The 19675-nt window shown below is 32.6% G+C and overlaps 1 protein-coding gene across 1 annotated transcript; it reads right to left on the bottom strand.

Moving 5' to 3' along the window:
- Positions 1 to 3401: 3401 nt before the first annotated feature.
- On the bottom strand, positions 3402 to 5560 carry LOC123193639 (putative clathrin assembly protein At1g03050). Its single transcript, XM_044606699.1, has 2 exons — positions 4909 to 5560; positions 3402 to 4821 (listed from the first exon to the last, which is right to left on the bottom strand). The coding sequence occupies exons 1-2, from the start codon at positions 5543 to 5545 to the stop codon at positions 3701 to 3703; spliced, it is 1758 nt and encodes a 585-aa protein (XP_044462634.1). The 5' UTR covers positions 5546 to 5560; the 3' UTR covers positions 3402 to 3700.
- Positions 5561 to 19675: the final 14115 nt, after the last annotated feature.

The following is a 19675-nucleotide window of genomic DNA, read 5'->3' as shown; positions in this document are numbered from 1 at the left end:
TGTCACTTGCCTAGGACATCGACTCGTACGTCATTTGCCACACTAGAATGCCCTAAGGATAAGAATTAAATCCGTCCAGATGATTAACCAACTAAAGGTATTCGATAGATACCTTTTTTCGTCGATCATTCTCCAGCAACACCATATAGAGGCAATACAACAAAACTATCTTGACAGTGTCCATATCATCATCCTTCCATGGTCTAGCCAAAAAAACACGCTTGATATTATGATATTGCACTTTTTGACAACCTTGCAAATAGGTATCTCTTATCCTATGTCTAGATGTGTGAGGAAAATACGATGAAAGTGCAGTGAGCTGGCTGAATGATAGCCCTATCATCAAGAAAAACTCAAATAGGCTGAATCTCACATCAACCTCATTAACCCTAAACCATAACTTATCTTTGACTGAAGGTTGATGTAGTTGTCATAGGGGAAATGCATGCACCAACACTCCAAAGAACTTGATATCTGGTAGATGAAAGAGATACCCAAAACATGTCCTCTTGAACAGTCGAAGTTGCTTTGGGGTCAGTGTTAACCTAATCTTAGATAAGGCAGTGCATTGGATACAACATATCACTTTTGCTTGAAAGTTTCCTGACTCATTGGAGATTCGTAACTTGCCTTTGACATGTTTTCTTTTATGAGAAGTATCTTGCGAAAAATTTTGAGAGCTTGTATTATCAGAAGTATCTTGCAAAAAATTTTGAAAGCTTGTAAGAATTTCATCAAAAACAGATATATAAATTGATATAGAAATGACAAATAAAAAAACAAAACTAAAATGCGAAAACTCCATGTTGGAATAACATAGAAAGAAAAAAACTGGAAAAACGAAAAAACAGAATTGAAATTTAAAATCTATATGTTAAAATACCTTAGACTAGTAAAAACTAAAAAAATTGTTTGAAAATCTAAAAAATACAAATTGATATATCTTAAAATAGCAAAAATCGATAAAAACAGAGTTGAAATTCAAATTTTATACGTTGAAATACTCTAGAATATTAATAATAAAAAAATTACTTGAAAATTTGAAAAATACGAGTCGATATATCCTAAAATGGCAAAAATAAAAAAAGGGAACATAAATTCAAATTTTATATGTTGAAATACCCTAGAGTATCAATAATAAAAAAATTGTTTAGAAATATGAAAAGTATGAGTCGATACTTTTAAGAAATGACAAAAATCCAAAAAAACGGAACTGAAATTTGAATTTTATACATTGAAATACCCTAGAATGTCAATAATAAAAAAATCGTTCAAAAATCTAAAAAGTACGAGTGGATACTTTTTAGAAATGACAAAAATCTAAAAAACGAAATTAAAATTTGAATTTTATACATTGAAATACCCTAGAACGTCAATAATCGAAAAATCACTTAGAAATCTGAAAAATATAAGTTGATATATCCTAAAATAGTAAAAATAAAAAAAGAGAACAAAAATTCAAATTCTATATGTTGAAATACCGTAGAATGCTAACCATCAAAAAATCGCTCTAAAATTTGAAAAAAATATATCTGAATTTCAGAAACTACATAGTAAAACATGCCTAGAAAAGCACAAAAAATGAAAAAAGAGATGACAAATTTGAAAACTACATATCGAAAAACCTTAAAACAGGAAAAATGAATATGAAATTCGAAAATTACACGTCGAAAAACCCCAAGTGTGAAAAATATCAATTTACCTCCTTACAAAATTTATGTTCTCAAACAAGTCCAATATTTTTTCTTTGCCCCTTATCAATTTTCTGATCTCTTACAGGCCATACAATTTAAAAAAAGTTAATTTCCCCCTAACCCATAATTTTCACGAATCAACCCATGGTTTTCTGTAAAATTTCACACAGACCCTCGTGAATTTTCCCTTTATCTCCCTGGCCCTAATATTTTTAAAATTCTAAATTTCCCCCTATCCCATGGGCGGTCGTTCTTGCCCATGGGAGATTTCATTCTGTCCGTGGGATCCACTGTTCCCACAGACCCCATTGTTGACATTTCTAACCCATTTTTTGATTAAAAAAATCGCCATTTTAGTCTCAAATCTCAATACAAATCTTATAACACAAAACCCCTCAAGAATTTCAATCAAGAATCAAAACATTTTATGCATTGTTCAAAATCGGAACCCTAAAAATTTAAACCTCAAAATCTTCTTCAAATCTCAATAATCTTAACAATAAATTAATTTAAACAAGAGTAGGGATGATGTACTATTCTTCTTTGCCATTTTCGGTCATTGGAAAACACAAAAAGTCAACAAAAATTCTTCGCCTGTGAAAGACCCGTGGGAGATGCATTTTTCTTTGATTTCAACAGTGAATTAGTGGGAAATGTAAGGGGAATTATGTAAAATTTCATATTTTATATATAGGGGCAGTTTCATCATTTCACAAAAATAGGGTATTTTTGCTTAATCCTAATAGTTTTAGATAATTTCGCTTAACCTCTCTTAGTTTTAGGCATTTAATTTAATTTCCATATATATATATATATATATATATATATATATATATATATATATATATATACATACACACACACCGACGTACACGTATCTCTAATTCTTTATAAAAATATATTATCTTTTAATATTTTTATAAATATTCGTATTAGTTTAAAATATTTTTATATTAATCTTAATACTATTTGATTTAATTTTGAGTTATATTAAATTGTTCTAAAATAAATTTTATAAAAAAAAAACTCAATCTAAACCCTCTTTTTGTTTTTAACATCATATTATATCATTAACAAATTGTGTTAAAAATTGTGAGCTCTACTTTTATGTTTAAGATATGTAATGCAAGTGTCATTAAGCCTCCAATAAATTAGTCGCAGCCCTTCATGTTGTTGAATATATGCTACTAATTAACCGGAAATATATGATCAGACTCACATCAATAAATACAATGGAATCATTGGCAGTATATAGAAATTAAAATATATATATATAGAGAGAGAGAGAGAGGGATGTGTAAATATTATAATTTAAACTATAAAGATTATTATAGTATTTTAAAATATATGAAGTGAACAAGATCATTTTCAAAAAAGGTTACTATGGGTAAAGTTTTAAAAAAGTTTTATAGATTAATTTATAAGTTTTTAAACTTTATAAAGATTAAATTATCATATTTAATATATTTGGGCTTGATCGGTAAAGAAATTATTTTTTTAAATTAATTGATAATAAAATTATTATTTTGTTCTTTTATAATTAACTTTTCTTTTTAAATAAAGTTTGATTTTAGATGAGAAAATATTATATATACCAATTAGAGATGTAAGTGTTTTTAAGCCAAACCTTTCATGGGAAAATGTAATTTAATCATATAAAAATGAAAAATTGAATAAACATTGATGATCACAATATATCAAATAGATTCATATAAACTGAAAGATTTTCAAGGCAGTAGAGAGTTTAGCATATGGATTTTTGGTATATTTTAAAGGTACAGACACTATATACTTAATGCATATACAAAATATCGATATCAGGTTTGTAATCAACACCTGCTCTTCTCCTACCAAACACATGCACTTTGCCTACTAGCGGTTCAAAAACTATAAATGTTTCAATTTTTTAAATACTTTTTGGTGCATCTTGAAGTCCTCACCAAAAAAGAAAAAAGAGAGAGAGAGAGAAACTAAGCACGTGAAACCCTACGTAATTGTTTGATTAGTTAATAGCCCGATGTATAACCTCCCATGTTGTAAGAATTGGATTGTAATTTAGCCATCCCAATGTGTCCTTGCATCCCATCCCTTGCATAATGTTGCCACATTAGCTGTTCTTCCACCAGAAGCTTTTGCTTCTTTTCTAGATCTGACATTTGTACGTATGGTGGTGGTGCCACCGCATTTGACGCTGCAAATGGGTCTTCATTATTTATTGTACTTTGCGTTGTTGATGGAGGTGCGGGCAATGCCAACGTTGCTGGCCTTCCTATTGACCCAAGTGCAACACTACTTGAACTTCCTGTTGCTGGATTAGCAGCCATTGCGGCCGCAGCTGTACTTTGTTGGTACAATCCATCCAATAATAACATATCGAAGCCACCCCCAAGTGAGGCCTGTTGTTGCGAAAACATGCTTGCTGATTGAACCAAAGCTGTTTCCCAATCTGCTGTATCCTCTTTGAAGGCATTCCATCCTGGAGTTGGTGCAGGACCAACGGGTGCATTTCCATCAAATAACGCTAAAGCCAATTTATCACCGTGTTCTTCTGTTGTTACGGAATCGTCTGCTAAGTTCAACAGGTCAGCTTCTAATTGTGGTGTTTTTATCTCTTCTTTCACAGTCTCTTGTTCTTTTTCTTTTGGTTTTTCTGATTCATCTGGGAACTCACAGAAGAAACCCTCTGGTGGTGGTAGAGCTTTCATAGTATCCAGGCTTTCTTTTTCTTCTGTTGTTGTTTCGGCTTCCCTTTCATCTTCTTCTTCTGGTTCCTGTTTCTTCAATTCTGGACTTACTGGCTTTTTGTTTTGTGCCAATGCAGACTTGTCACGTATAAACTCATCCATTAGTTCAAGCTTTTTGGGTGTTATTTTCTCAACTTCAGGATACTCAGAAGTGCGTGCAATTCCAACACTTTTGCACCAGCTGTATAACATATCAAGCTCATCATACTGTTTTGAGATACGACAAAAGATCTCATGCACCTTAACGGAATCATTAACGTCTAGCTCCATGAAACGGTCTATCAGGATACCCAATATTTCTGTCATGTCGTAATATAACTGAAAACTTTCTTTCACCACGGGGTACAGAGCAACAATTACCACCCTGTTGCTCTTTGCTGAACCTGGATCACACCAAATAATAATAATAATAATAAGTGTTCTCCAAATAATAATAAACCAATAGAAATAATATACAAAGTATATAATACCTGTTGGGCGGCAAGCTAAAAAGCGTTCTAAGACTTGTTGCATATGATGAACCCTTGAAAATAGATTTTCAGTTTTCATGTCACGAACTGGTGTTGACTTTGCATAGGATGACCCAACTTCTTCTTCATCTTCATCAATTCCAAACTTGCTACGCTTCCCACGTCGACCTTGCATCCTGAACTCTAGTCGTTCATCGAGATACAAGGCATAAGTGCGAACAAATGCTGAGAAATCCCATGAATTAGAATGTGAGGTGTCTCTGAAATCTGACATGTTGAGAAGTCGAGTCCCACGCCTAGTTGAGAAGAAAATCTCTTGCTCATATGCAGGATCACCGTCAGCAAGTAGGCGTTGGATCAACATAAGTGTCTTTAATGCAACTGTCCAATTTTTCGTCTTGTTTAAGCGTTTGGAGATTAAGCTCACACATGCACTAATGTAAGCACGAGAATATGAAGTTAAGCTAAGTATTTCTCTTATGTATTTTTCCTCAGCCGGGCACTCTTCATGTCTTGTTGCCTTCACAATCGCCACTTCAAGGTCCGAAAGTGAGTTACTGTTGCCCACTTTCGCTAGCCCAATGCTTGTCCTGTCCTTCACTGCCCCAATGGCTTGCTTTAACTTGCTTGGAGCCATGTATTTATACACCACAGAATCTTATTTTAAGAAACCTGTTATATATATGAATACACACACACACATATATATTTCAATAGAAACTTATAGGGTTCTTTACATTTAATCCCATTTTAATATTACAAATGAGAATTACATAGATAATCTCCTTTCAAGAACATTATATTGAAATCAAGATTCACATAGACATGTAATTGAAGGGAAAGTAGGCGGTACCTGCTTAAGAGACGACCTAAGATGCAGCCTAATCTTCAAATGGATAGAAATAATAGAAAGCAAATTACATTTAACTTATGTAATTGACAGAAGAAGATAATTAAATTAATTTAATTTCCCCTAATGCAGGTGAAGAGAGGAAAGGAAAAGAAATCTCTTTTTTTTCTCTTCCCACTTGTTTCGTATCCCTTCCTCTCTTTTCTCTCTCGTTTTTTCTCTACCTCTAAAGCAACATCAAAGTACTACAAAATCCTCTCAATCTAACCATGCATCGGCCGCTATTGTTGCATTAAAATCAGGAAATTTAATGGATGCTAACCTGCCATGTACCCAAATAATTTGATAGGACCCTGGGAGAAATGTCTATATTTCTCTTTTTCTTGTTTTTAATTTGTTATTTAGGGTGGAAGTTAGTCACAGCTTAATTTGTAGAGTTTACCATACTTTGACCTTTTCAAAGGTAATAATAACGATGTTGTTAAGCCTGGAGGGTTAATGCGGATAGTGGTGCGATCGATTGAGCAAATATTCAAAGATCAGATTTTTAGTGTTTTTTGTTGAAAGAATGAAATTAGATTGCAAAGAAAACAAGACAATGTCATCTGAATAATAAGATAAGATAAGAGCCAAACAAAGAATCCAAAACGTATAGGCTATGCCATTGTTCCACCACTAATTTTGGTTAAGAGTTGGATAAAGAATTAATAAACATAGATCATGGGTGACGATGATGGTCATGTTTTTAAGGTATTAGTATATATTAATAACTAGAAAACTATGTTTTGAACATGATCATTAAATTATAGTCAATAACTTATCGTAAGATTATACTAGTGTATGAAGTAATTTTTTGATCTGAGAAATCACAGTCAAATTCGATACGGATATGTGTGATTCATCTTGTGTATATATATGGGGTTAACCACATCTCGTAAAACAAACCATACTAGTCATGTGTTATTTTTATATAAAGAAGAATTATGGTCAAGATAGGATCCTTTAACTTGGAAAGTATTGGATTTTGAATATCTACTGATTTTATCCATATCTAAGTTCTGAAGCAAATATTGATAAATATTGAAAATTAAATCTTTGACCAGAGTATAATGTAACTCATACGAAGGATGTTTATTATGACATGTTTTGAATATTTAACTCGATGATTCATAAAGAATTGAAATTAGGACTTTGACAATCCATGAGTCCAAAATTGATATGGATTAGACAACAGGAAGATATTACCTACATGAAACGTACGATTGGAGATTTTAGATTCGATAGAGTATTTCTTCATCACAGTTTAGGGGCTATGGCAGTATTTCTTCATCATGGTTTAAGGGCTATGACAGTATTTCTTCATCATAGTTTAGCGGTTATGACATATTGCTAGATGTTTATTATAGTCGTTGAGTTTTCAGATATACTTTCAGATTATCCGAAAAAGAACTTACAACTACGTCACGGTGAACCTAAAGGGTTACACCAATAAACCAAGCTTATGGGAAGAAGAATTAATTATCCAAGGTTGGTTAGCACCTTCCAAACTATAATAAAAATCATATAAAATATTATATGGATGTAAAAATAACATTTTAAAAGCTAAGGTGTTAATAAGTTGGAATTAATGTGGTTAAAATATATTAGATATATATGTGTATGACAAATTTTTTAACTAACATTTTTGTAGGCCAAAAGTAGAATTTTAGAAAACTAAAACCACCCACCATTATAAAATAATGAAGTTAGTTTATTCAAAGTGAGTTAATCCATTTAAACTAAAATTCTCTCACTAAAATTATAAAGCTCTCTCCCCTCTCTCTACCTCACAATAAGGGTGGTCTTTTGGTTTAGTGGCGGACTTTTTTTGGAGGTCTTGCAAATGGGAGACTCATTCCATTATCCTATATCCATATAGGAGGCAAAGAAGTAGGTAAAATTTTTATCTTTTCTCTCTTTTGCAAATACACGCTTTGATTCTTTCTCTCTTGACATGTATGTTTATTTTGCATCTATTCTTTTCAACCAATTTTTCAAAAGATCAAGAATCTCTACTGTCTTTCAACTTCATCAGCTCATCATCCCCTTCATTAAATTGGTGTTCTTCCATTTAGTACGACTTTTGTGAAGGTATTAAGTAAGATGCCAATGGCCTTGTTACTCACCTTTGGCCACCCTCTTCATTACATCATTAAATCATCTTGGAATTCTTGATTTGAGTTATAACTATCTTTTTGGTAAATTTGCATCATCTCTGTCATCCATTTCCATCGAGTTTCTTAACTATGCAACCATGGTTGTGGTGGGACAAACCAATTTTTGTACTTGGAGTTAGCTAATAATTTGATAAATTTCAGTATCAGCATTCAGCCAACATTTCTTTTTCCTCAAGGTCATATTCTTTCCTCTATATTTGGACTGATTCATTGTGCTTCGTCAGGCTCTTACATTTTACCTCCATTTGCTTAAATGGCTAGGCTCCTTCTGGACTTCTAGGGAGCTAATCCAAATCGCAAATTTCACGGGCAAGTAGTAATGACCTACCAAGCCTATTATACGTACAAAGTACCTGTCATATTTCTTGTTTGTTTGAGAATTCTTAAATAAATAGCATAAGGAGGCGTTTACTCAAGAACATGGATATAGAAAGATTTTTAAATAAGGAATGGAGTTCATAACAAAATTAATTCCTATAATGTAAAATTAACAAATCTCCAACTTCATAAAGAATGTAAGAAAAAATTTAAGGACAATCTGATTCATCCTTTTTAAGTAATTGCTGGAACTAATATGCAAACATCTTCGGATACCTCTTAGTAGGTGTTTGGTTCAACGTAACAAAAGATTATTTTGGTAATTCATATTTTATTATTACCACTTTCATCTTAGATATTAAAATATTACTAAAGTAATTTTTATTTTGTTATAATTTTATCCATACTTATTAATTATTAAGACAAACATGTTTGAATTTTCAATTAATATAATAAATAACATGAAAAATATTATAAAATAATTATTCTTAATAATCTTTAGAACATTTAAGTAAAACTATATGTTAGCATTCTTTTATTTCATCCAAGCAAATACAATAATTATTTATCAATAATACTATATATACAACTTTTATACATAAATAACAATATATCACTATATGATTTAGTGTTATTTTATCTTTAATTTTTAATTATTTAATCACAAGATGATACGTCATTGTTTGTGCATTACTCATTATTTATATCTACCAATCCAAACGCACTCATAAGCGCATTGTAGTCCACATAAACAATGCCAGATAAAGAAGTGTATCCCAACAACCATTTAAAATTAGGCCAAAAGACTTATTCCCACCCAAGGTTTAGTCTATTATTAAACTCTCATCCATTAAATTTCAAAAATTTAAATACCCACTTGTCATCCAACTTTTGTTAAAATTGTTGTTAGTTACAAGGATAAAAACGTTATTTAACTAATAATATTAAAAAAACTAAAATTTGATCTTATTTCCCCACTTACATTTTAAAAACTAACCATTTGCCTTCAACCTCATATTTTTCAGTTTTGAAAAGTGATTTTTTTATCTCAACCCTAGGGTTTTTTTCTTCCTTCTCCAGTGAACATCTTTATCTTTGGCCACTTCATCTTCCCACCCTAAACCTTCATCGGCTCTCTCTCTATTAGAACCCCAAGACGATGATGATTCGTCTTCGTCTCTTTGTTGACGGAGAGAGGCGAAGACTATTCGAGGTTGAATGAGATTCAACAAAGAGTGTTGGGTCAATTCAACTAACGATATTCAAGGCATGATCGATTCAATGAATGAGATTCAATCAATTTGATCGATTCTATTGGGCTATCTGTTTTGGGAGTGACAAAGAGCACCAGAGAAAAAAATCATCGGTCTGGGGCAGAGAAGACAACTAAAGCAAAGAAGGTCATTGAAAAACCCTAAACCTTTTTTAGTTAACTCTAATAGTAGAAAAATGTAACTTTTTAAAATTTAGGGTGGGGGATATTATGAGTTTTTAAACCTAAGGTGAAAAAAATGAGATAAAATTTTATTATTTTTTTAATATTATTAGTTAGATTATAGTTATACTCTTAAATTTAATAAATTTTGTTAACTTTAACCGCTGACGAATAAATATTAAAAGTTTTGAAACTTAACAAATAAAAGTTTAATGGTAAGCCAAATCTTGGGTAGAAATAAGTCTTTTGGCTTTTAAAATTATTTAACAACGACCAAGCAAAGTAGCCTTCGCCATCAGCTATATCATCAATAGCCTTCTTCATCGATGATAACTAGTCTTTCTAGTAATTAATCCATATGTTCTCATGTACTGCTTATGGGAATGTCGTCTTGCTTGGTTGGTCCATACCATTTTCTGAGAGAATCGTTGGATTTCCATAATGCTCTTTTACATTCGTCAAACGCTTCTCCATACTCCAAGGTACTATTTAGTATTTACAACCACCCAAAATATGCCTACAAAAGTACAACGTTTGTGAATTTATTTTCAAATAGGATGCATTAAAAACTAGCTTAATCAATCAAGAAGACTAGAAACCATTTTGGATGCCCCCTTCCCTTTCCCACCTTTTACCTCACATTCCCATTCATATTTGTCTTCATCTTCAATTAAACCGGCCACCATGAGCTCCATTTTTCAAATTTTTCAGAAGAACCACGCACTTCCATTCTCACAACTTGACTCCACCACCAACCAAAAGTCATATCTCCAACGTTGGTCATCTTCTCTCTCCCTAAAGATTTAGTCCTCTCCTTGCAAATAATTTCATGGGTGTCAAAGATCGAATCAATTTCCTATTAAAACACAGCAAAATTTCTAAAATTTGTAGGATTTTCATGTAATTTAATATAATTTTAGTTGGAAATTTCTACTTTGCTACAATTATTTTTTTTCAATTGGTAAAACTAATATTTTGAGTGTTTATCTAAATCACTATAATATTATCTTATAAAATTTTTTACTCAAAAAAGGTCAAAAGATTTATTACCACCTAAGTTTTGATTAAATCCTAAATTGGTATCTAGTGGGTAATTAAAATCCAAACTCTCACTAATAAACTATTAAAATTAATAGAATTAGTTAATTTCAAAGATAAATTTGTCATTTAATCAGTAATATTAAAATAAATGAAATTTTACTTCACTTCCCCGACCTTACTTCAAAAAATTAACAATTCTCCTCATTCAAAGTTTTGAAAACTACCTAATTCCCCTAGAGCTTTCTGAAAAAACTTTAGACAGACATTGGTTTCATCTACCTGACCTGTTCACCGGTCGACAACGCTATTGTTCCATCTGGCTATTGCCTATCTTTCTCTTTGGTTTCGCATCAATTTTTTAGAGGCTTGGTGGACGCCCCAGGTGGTTTGGAAGCAGGGGCTATGGTAGGCATGGTGGCTACCATGGCTGACCGGCTTGGAAGTGGTGGCTGGGATAGGCATTGAGGCTGCCATGGGCAAGCTTCACAAGCAAATCACCAAACACTTGGTGGGCAGAGTTCACAAGCAATGCAAAAAACATTAGGTGTGCATTCAAAGCCAAAATCAATCACCACTATGTCCAAAATTGTTGAAAATATATTGGATCTATAAGTGTGGAGATCAAAACCTATATTACACCAAGCCAATTGGCTTGTGTTAAAGTTCAATCTACATACTTATATATCACTCACTTAACTCAATTTTATTATATGTGAGACTCTTGTTTTTTTTTATTTGAGTCTTCAACATCCCTGCTCAGGTGTCAAACTCCTCTATATCAGCAAACAACTCCAAACCCGCAAATCAATCCAAGTAAACTTCAATCCACAACCAAACAAATAAAAAAAACCAAAGAAAGAGAGCTAGATAACTAGGCTTTACTGCGTGCAAATGGAGTAGTGAAAATGAAGACGACGTTGAAGAAGGGAGGTATGGTGGTCGGACAATAGAGACGTTGACCAAAGGAGTGCGACAATTGCAAAAGGTAGCCTGACAGAGATGCTGACAATTCATCTTTGTTGTTGGACTGGAGAAGATGGGTTTTCAGACACCGTCTGTGATAGACCGTCAGAGAAAAGGGTTCAAAATGAAACTATGAAACTATGAAACGGTGGGGAAAATATAAAAAATATAATTTTTAATATATTATGGTTACACAAATAAGTATATATTTAATGTGTTTTCTTATAATTAGATGATTTTAAATTATAAATAAAATAATATTTTATCACATAATAATATATATAAATATATACTTATTTATGTATTTAATATGTATGTGTATATATATTATTATTATTATTAAACAGGACAAACGAAAATTTTATGAGTATTGTTACAAGATGAAAACATTAAACTGTGAGAAAAAAAAAAGTCTTTGGAAAGTCAATTCTTGAAATACATTATGTTTGATTTTAAAAGTTGTTTATGAGAATAATTCACAAACTTTCTAAATTTTTTTGTAATATTATTATAATTGTAGATTTTTTTCATTATATTGGATTTAAGTACGTTGTTTGATTCTTGTAGTTTTTTGTTCCCTACATTGATAAAGCATTTCCACGCATAAATCTATTAGTATTATTATTATATTAATTTCTTGATATTATATTATTTTTTTTGTTAAGTTTGATATTACATTATTTCATTTAGTCAAAGTTCAAAAAAGTTTTTACTAATTGACAAAAAAAAAAAATTATTTGAGAATCACTGATAGTTTTCTTTTATTATTAAATTTGATGTTCGTGCTTCTTTAAAGGAATGGAATCGAAACCTATTTGAGAATCACTAATTCCACCACCTCTATGATTGGGACTGACCTTGTCAAGGTCAATTCTGAATAAAAACCAAAACTAAAATGCTATGAACCTGATGGGTTCAATTCCGAATGATTCTTTTGCACGCCTCTAACATAGCCACGTACGCACCCTCATGAAACACTCATAATCAAAATTAGGGCAACATAATGAGATACCATTTTGGTTATATCTTCATTCTTGTGTCCAGTTTTACATTCAATGGACTAATCATGTTAAATCAAAACTATATTAAATGACTGATCAAGTTTCACCATTCAAGACTCTGTAAACCCACGAGACAATGTCCTCTTAAACCTTTTGAAGTTTTGAATTTCGTATTTATATAGTAGTATTATTAGACCCACAAAATTACAATAATCCTAATCAATATAGGGTATTCACTTGTCAAAGAATAAAGTTTCATATTTTATTCTAATCAAATATCAGAATTTGTAAATTAAAAGTATACTATCCACTCAATATTAAGTATGTATATCAAAGTTGGTGAGATATGAAGTTTATACTTTCATTATAATATTTAGATATTATTTACATTATTTCAAAAACACACCATAGTCATAGAGCAAATCACTAGCATAGTTAAGGAAGGATTATGAGAATGTTAGATTTTTTTCGCTATTGAGACCATATATGGTCCACATTCATTGCTTATTTAACTCATTAATTTCTTTTTCTTTTAGATTCCCTGATATGATTTTACTACATTTATTAAAGGATATCCTCAGAGATGGTAACAAAGTAGGTAAATGTCAAATACTTTAATCTTTATCCTTATCTTTTTAGTTAAAATATTTCTCTATCCACAATACATGGATGATAAATAATTTTCATCATTTTCTTACAAAGAAAATTTCTCTCTCTTTCATTTTCCTACCCTTGTTGGGAAAATTCCACACACTTCTCCTTTCTCATCTCGATCCACTAAAAAATCAATAAAATATTTATTTAGTTTTAAAACATATTTATAATCATTCAAAACTTTCAAGGGATAATTTAATATATGAGAGTTTAGGAAATATGTAAGAAGAGAGGATGGGTCGAGGAGGGGACATGTCGAGAACCCCCTCTTTTGTCTTCAACTTTGAGAATTTTAACCATCCCTATCCCCATCCTCATCGTCATTCCTATCCACATTCTCATATTTATCGGGAAATTTTCTTTTGGTTCATGGAGGAGATATCCCTAAGATAATTATCATGGTGACCATAAGTAATATCAAATAGGGAATTATGATTTTTCCCTCATGGAATTTTGGGTACCACAAGCGGGTTTAAATTTGGCCAAATGCCTTTCCCACCTAAGGTTTTATGAAATGATTTTTCTTTTTTTAAGTTTCAAAAAACCAAATTTCCACCCGTCATCAACTTAGTGAATCTGTTTCGGTTTTTTGAAAATATCTATTTTGCCATTTTATTGAATTTACAAAAATGCTATTAATAATTAATATAAATATTAAATTATCATTATATTCTTACTAGTTTAAAAAAAAAAATATTTCACTTAAATTCCTAGAAAATATTAAAACTCAAATTAACTTTAAAATATTTTATTTTGATAAATTATTTGGAGGTGAGATTTTTTTATTTTAGCGAACCTTGGATGGAAAGTAGTTTTGTGGCTTTTAAATTTCTATGGAACTCTAAAATTTTCACCAGTAAATAAGGGAATGTGAATGGGTTTTTTTCATTCACTTTAAGCAAGAAAGAAAGATGCCCTCAAGGTATTAACATTTTTTCAAAGGGTGTTTAAGGACAAATGCAAAAGTTCATATCTAATTCACGGGTGGATTCAAGTCAGACCGAGTTTGAATGCCCCTTGACTTAAGTTTGATTTAAATAAAAAATTATCTGATTCAAGTTCAACAAGCCAAAATTATGTCCGACCCGAGTTCTATTCTGATGAAAAATGACTCAGCTCAATTCAGTTCAAGTTTGATTCGATTTTATAGCTCAAATCAATTATTCGAATTTATAACTCGGTTTGGCTCAAATTAATGGTTTGAATGTATGACTCATATTCGTAGTTTGAGTTTGTGATTTATTAACAAAACGACATCATTTTATTCAAATAATATTCAAAATTTTTAATTTGAACCAAATCGAGTCATGAATTCAGACTGTCAATTTGAAATATTGAATTCAAATTGATTCAAGTCATGAATTTGAGTCATAAATTTAAACTATTGATTTGAGTCCCAAATTGAGTCGGATTCAAGCTAAACCAAGCTGAACAGCCTTTGACTCAAGTTTGACTTGAGTTCGGCTTGAATTAAAAAAGAAGCTAAATCTTTTAGCTCGAGTTTTATTCGAATATGAATTAAACGAATTTGAGCTACGTTAAATTGAACTGAATTAACTTTTCAAACCAAGCCAATTCGGATCATATCCAGACCTCTAAATCAGTTTTAAAATTCTTTTTTTGCCTCTGACTACGTGTTGAAAGGAAACTAGTTACTATCAAAGGGTAGATTTTGACGCAAGCAGCCAACCTTAGCATTTATATGTACTTTCTGAAAACTTTAGGGTTGTAATTAAAAAGGATTTTTCCCCGTAGTCCAGTGTGGGATTTTGTAGTAGTTTCCAAAATCTTGTGGGCTTAACAAATTACGCAATCGTTTAGGGGTGAATTTGCAATCAAAAACATACGTGTTTTCTATGAAGTGCTAATGAAAGTCCGAGTGAAGTAATAATCAAATGGGGAGCAGCAATGGCCAAGGAGAAGAGTTAAGCAAAATGGCAAAACTTAGCAAAACTGTAAAAGAAGGAGAAAGAATATTGGCTCCTACTCGTAGACCTGACGGTACTCTTAGAAAACCCATTCGAATTTGGGCCGGTTATGTGTTACGAATTTGAACGAACGCAACCATCCAGGAAGGACTTAGATTGCAATGCAGTGTTTTGGCAAGATTAATGAAGTGCTGAGTTTAAGAGAATAAAAAAGACGATGTCGTTTTGCAAACTAAGTAAATAATGTAGAAGAAGAAGTTGAATCTGCTAACTTGGCAGAATTAGAATTTTGTATAAATACGTGTAATGAAATTTTAAAAGGCAATGAAGTTCTTAGTCATCTTCTCCCACACTCTCTGCATGTTTTCCCTCTCTCTCTAGATTATTCTCAATTTGAAATTCTTCTCATTCTGAAATTCTTCTTCTTCTAATTCTTGGCGACTGAACGCGTCAATTGGTATCAGAGCAATTCCTGGACATGGCAAATGGCACACGAAATCAAGAGCTCCATCGAAAAATGGCTCAGATGGTGCAAGAGGCGGAGTTACGACAACAACTTCTATTGAAAGAGTCTATCGACGAAATCAAGAGCTTGATTGGTGATCTCAGTATGTAGCAATCAGAAATTTTCACTAAACAAAAACTTGTGGATCTTACAGAGGAATGAAGAGCACCAGAATCAAATCATAATCTTCCCTAGGGTCGCTTAACAAAACTAGAATTTCCAAGGTTCAATGGTGAAAACCTGGACACTTGGCTCCTACGAGCAGAATATTTTTTTGAGGTGGATGGAACAACACCAGAAAATTGGGTTAAAGTAGTAGCTCTGCATTTAGAGGGAAGAGCCATACAATGGCATCAAAGTTTCATGAAATCCAAGGGAGGTTAGAACGTAATCTGGAAAGAGTATGTTCAGTGTCTGAATGCCAGGTTTGATGCTCATGCTTATGACGATCCTTTGTCTGATTTACGTAATTTACAACAGAATGGTTCACTCCAAGATTATTTGGATGCCTTTGATGAATTGTATCCAAGGGCTGGTATCCGTGAAGATCAGGCCCTTAGTTTCTTCCTTTTAGGACTAGTGGATGTCTTACAAATGCCAGTTCGGATGTTCCGACCAAAGACTCTTGCCAAAGCATATGCTTTAGCCAAGCTGCAGGAGATAACAGTAGTAACCATGAAGGATCAACCAAAGCCATTTTATAGGACACCTCAATTATGAGTAGCATCTAAACATTCCAATATTCCAACTATTGAAATAAGTGGCTCTTTATGTCCCACATCTATTAATTTAATCTTTTTGTATTTTACTAAAGGCTATAAATAGAGGCTTTAGTTATAGTTCAAAATCATCCCTAAGACAGTTGTAGTCAAATACAATTGTATTGAGAGAATCATATTATTAGGGATCTCTAATAGTTTATTTTTCTTTTGTAACTATTCTTTGAAGATAGTGAAAGTAGTCAGCGGCGCTGAGGACGTAGGTACATTTACCAAACCTCGTAAATTCTTGTGTTCTCTTTCTTTTATTTTTCTGTATTTTATTTTTTGTTTTAATTATTATTATATTCAATAGCATAGAAGTTGTGTTTTGTATTTTCGCTGAACAACAAGTGTTATCAGAGCCTAAGTTTAGGACAGTGAGTAGCTATTTATATGGTTATGTGCATGTCTAGAAAAATGCTGTCTAAGGAGATTGGTTTTTAAGGAGGCTTTGTCCCCACCAATTTTTCCTGGGTACTTTCCTAATGCATATATTATCATTTTTGGGCACTTACTACTATCCTGGGTTATAGTAATTGTGTTTTAGCTATTGAATATAAATTTGTGAAACTTGGTTATTTGAAAAACTATATACCAAGTAAATCGTAGTCAGCAGAAAATGGCATCGACATCAACAAAGACAATTGTGACAACCGCAAAAATTGATGTGGAAAAATTTGATGGCTGCAACAATTTTGGCTTGTGGCAATGTGAGGTGATGGATGCCCTGTGTCAAGAAAATCTTGATATAGCTCTGGAGGAAGAAAAACCAGAGAAGATGGGTGACAAAGAATAGGTGAGGATCAACCGTTAAGCTTGTGGTACAATTTGTACGTGTCTTTATAGAGAGCAGAAATATCCATTCATGAAAGAGACGTCTGCAACTAAAATGTGGAAGACATTAGAAAACAAGTATATGAAGAAGCAAGAAAGAAGGCGCAGATCTCATAAAAGACCTAGTAAAGATGAATGTGCTTTTTGCCGAGAGAAGGGACATTGGAAGAAAGATTGTCCGAAGTTACAAAGGAAAGATAAAGGGAAGACCAAAGTTGCTTCAGATGCATGTATAGTTGGAATTGAAGAAAATGAGTCAGATTTTGCTCTAGTAAGTCTACCAATGACATCTCAGTATGATGAATGGCTTTTAGATTTGGGTTGCACTTATCATATGTGTCCATACAAGGAATGGTTCTTCAATTATGAAAAACTAAATAGTGGAGTTGTTTTCATGGGTAATGATAGTCCTTACAAAACTGAGGGGATAGGTTCAATCCGTTTAAAGAATCATGATGGATCAATTAGAGTTCTGACAAATGTTCGACATGTACCACAGTTGAAGAAAAATCTCATTTCTTTGGGAGTTTTGGAATCCAAAGGCTTCAAGGTGTCAATACAAGATAGAGTTTTGAAAGTTATCTCTGGTGCCCTTGTAGTGATAAAAGGTACAAGAAGAAATAACTTGTATTATTATAATGGTGGTATAGTTTTTGGATTAACAGTTGCAGTATCTGGAAAAGATGTAGATGATGAAACAACCAGACTTTGGCATATGTGTTTAGGACATGCAGGGGAAAAAACCTTATTTAGTTTGGTGAAACAAAGCTTATTGAAAAGAGCAAAGACCTGCAAGTTAGATTTTTGTGAGCATTGTGTCTTGGGAAAACAAACAAAAGTAAGATTTGGTACTGCAATTCATAATACTGAAGGTATTTTGGATTATGTTCACTTTGATGTGTGGAGACCTACTAAGACAGCTTTTTTGGGAGGTAGACACTACTTTGTTACTTTTGTTGATGACTTTTCTAGAAGGACGTGGGTGTACACTTTAAAGAAGAAGAATGACGTATTAGGTGTTTTCCTGAAATGGAAAAAGATGGTTGAAACTCAGACTGGCAGAAAGATCAAGCGACTAAGAACTGATAATGGTGGTGAGTATACTAGTAATCCGTTTTTTTAAGTTTGTCAGGCTGAAGGTATTGTACATCATTTCTCAGTTAAAGGAACACCACAACAAAATGGGGTGGCTGAATGCATGAATCGAACCTTGCTGGAGAAGGTTAGATGTATGTTGTCCAATGCTGGGTTGGACAAACCATTTTGGGCTGAGGCTGTTACATATGCATATCATCTCATTAATCGTTTACCATCCACTGTAATTGAAGGGAAATCACCCCTTGAGGTATGGTCTGGAAAACCTGTTAATGACTATGATTCCTTACGTGTGTTTAGTTCAACTACCTATTATCATACAAGAGAGTCTAAATTAGATCCAAAAGCTAAGAAATCAATCTTTATGAGGATTAGTTCTGGAGTATCCTCTTTGGTGTCCAAAGTTGAAGAAAATTGTTCACAGTAAGGATGTTACCTTTGATGAATCTGCCATGTTAAAGAAGGTAACAAAGAAGACCGATGATACTCAACAGCAGGTGGAGTGTATTCCACAACAGATGGAGTTTGAGACAATCACAACAACAAACCCAATTAGAGTTGTTGAAAATGATAGTGATACTCCAGTGACAGAGGAGGAAAGTGAAGATGAAGAGGTTTCAACCCAAGAACCCCAACAACAACAAGAATCAATTGCATCACATAGGCTAAAACGAGAAAAACGTAAGCCTGCTTGATTTGCTGATATGGTGGCCTATGCATTTCCAATTGTAGATGATGATATTCCTTCCACTTATAAAGAAGCAGTCAAAAGTCTAAAAGCTAAAAAGTGGAAGAAAGTCATGGATGAGGAATTACAATCCCTTTAGAAGAATGAAACTTGGCAGTTAGTTCGATTGCCAAAGAACAAGAAGACAATTGGGTGCAAGTGGGTGTATGCAAGAAAAGATGGATTTCCTAACAAAGAAGATATTCACTACAAGGCAAGGTTGGTAGCAAAAGGCTATGCTCAAAAGGAAGGGATTGATGAGGTATTTTCTCCAGCTGTTAAGCATTCCTCTATTAGAATTTTGTTGGCCTTGGTAGCACAATTGAATCTTGAACTAGTTCAACTTGATGTGAAAACTACATTTCTACATGGTAATTTGGAAGCGAAAATCTATATGACTCAGCCTGAAGGATTTAAGATTGCTGATAAAGAAAATTGG

This window comes from Mangifera indica, chromosome 12, assembly GCF_011075055.1.
Source record: "Mangifera indica cultivar Alphonso chromosome 12, CATAS_Mindica_2.1, whole genome shotgun sequence".
Lineage (NCBI taxonomy): Eukaryota > Viridiplantae > Streptophyta > Magnoliopsida > Sapindales > Anacardiaceae > Mangifera > Mangifera indica.
Note: the sequence above shows the minus strand (reverse complement) of the source record. Positions and strands in the feature narration are given on the sequence as shown.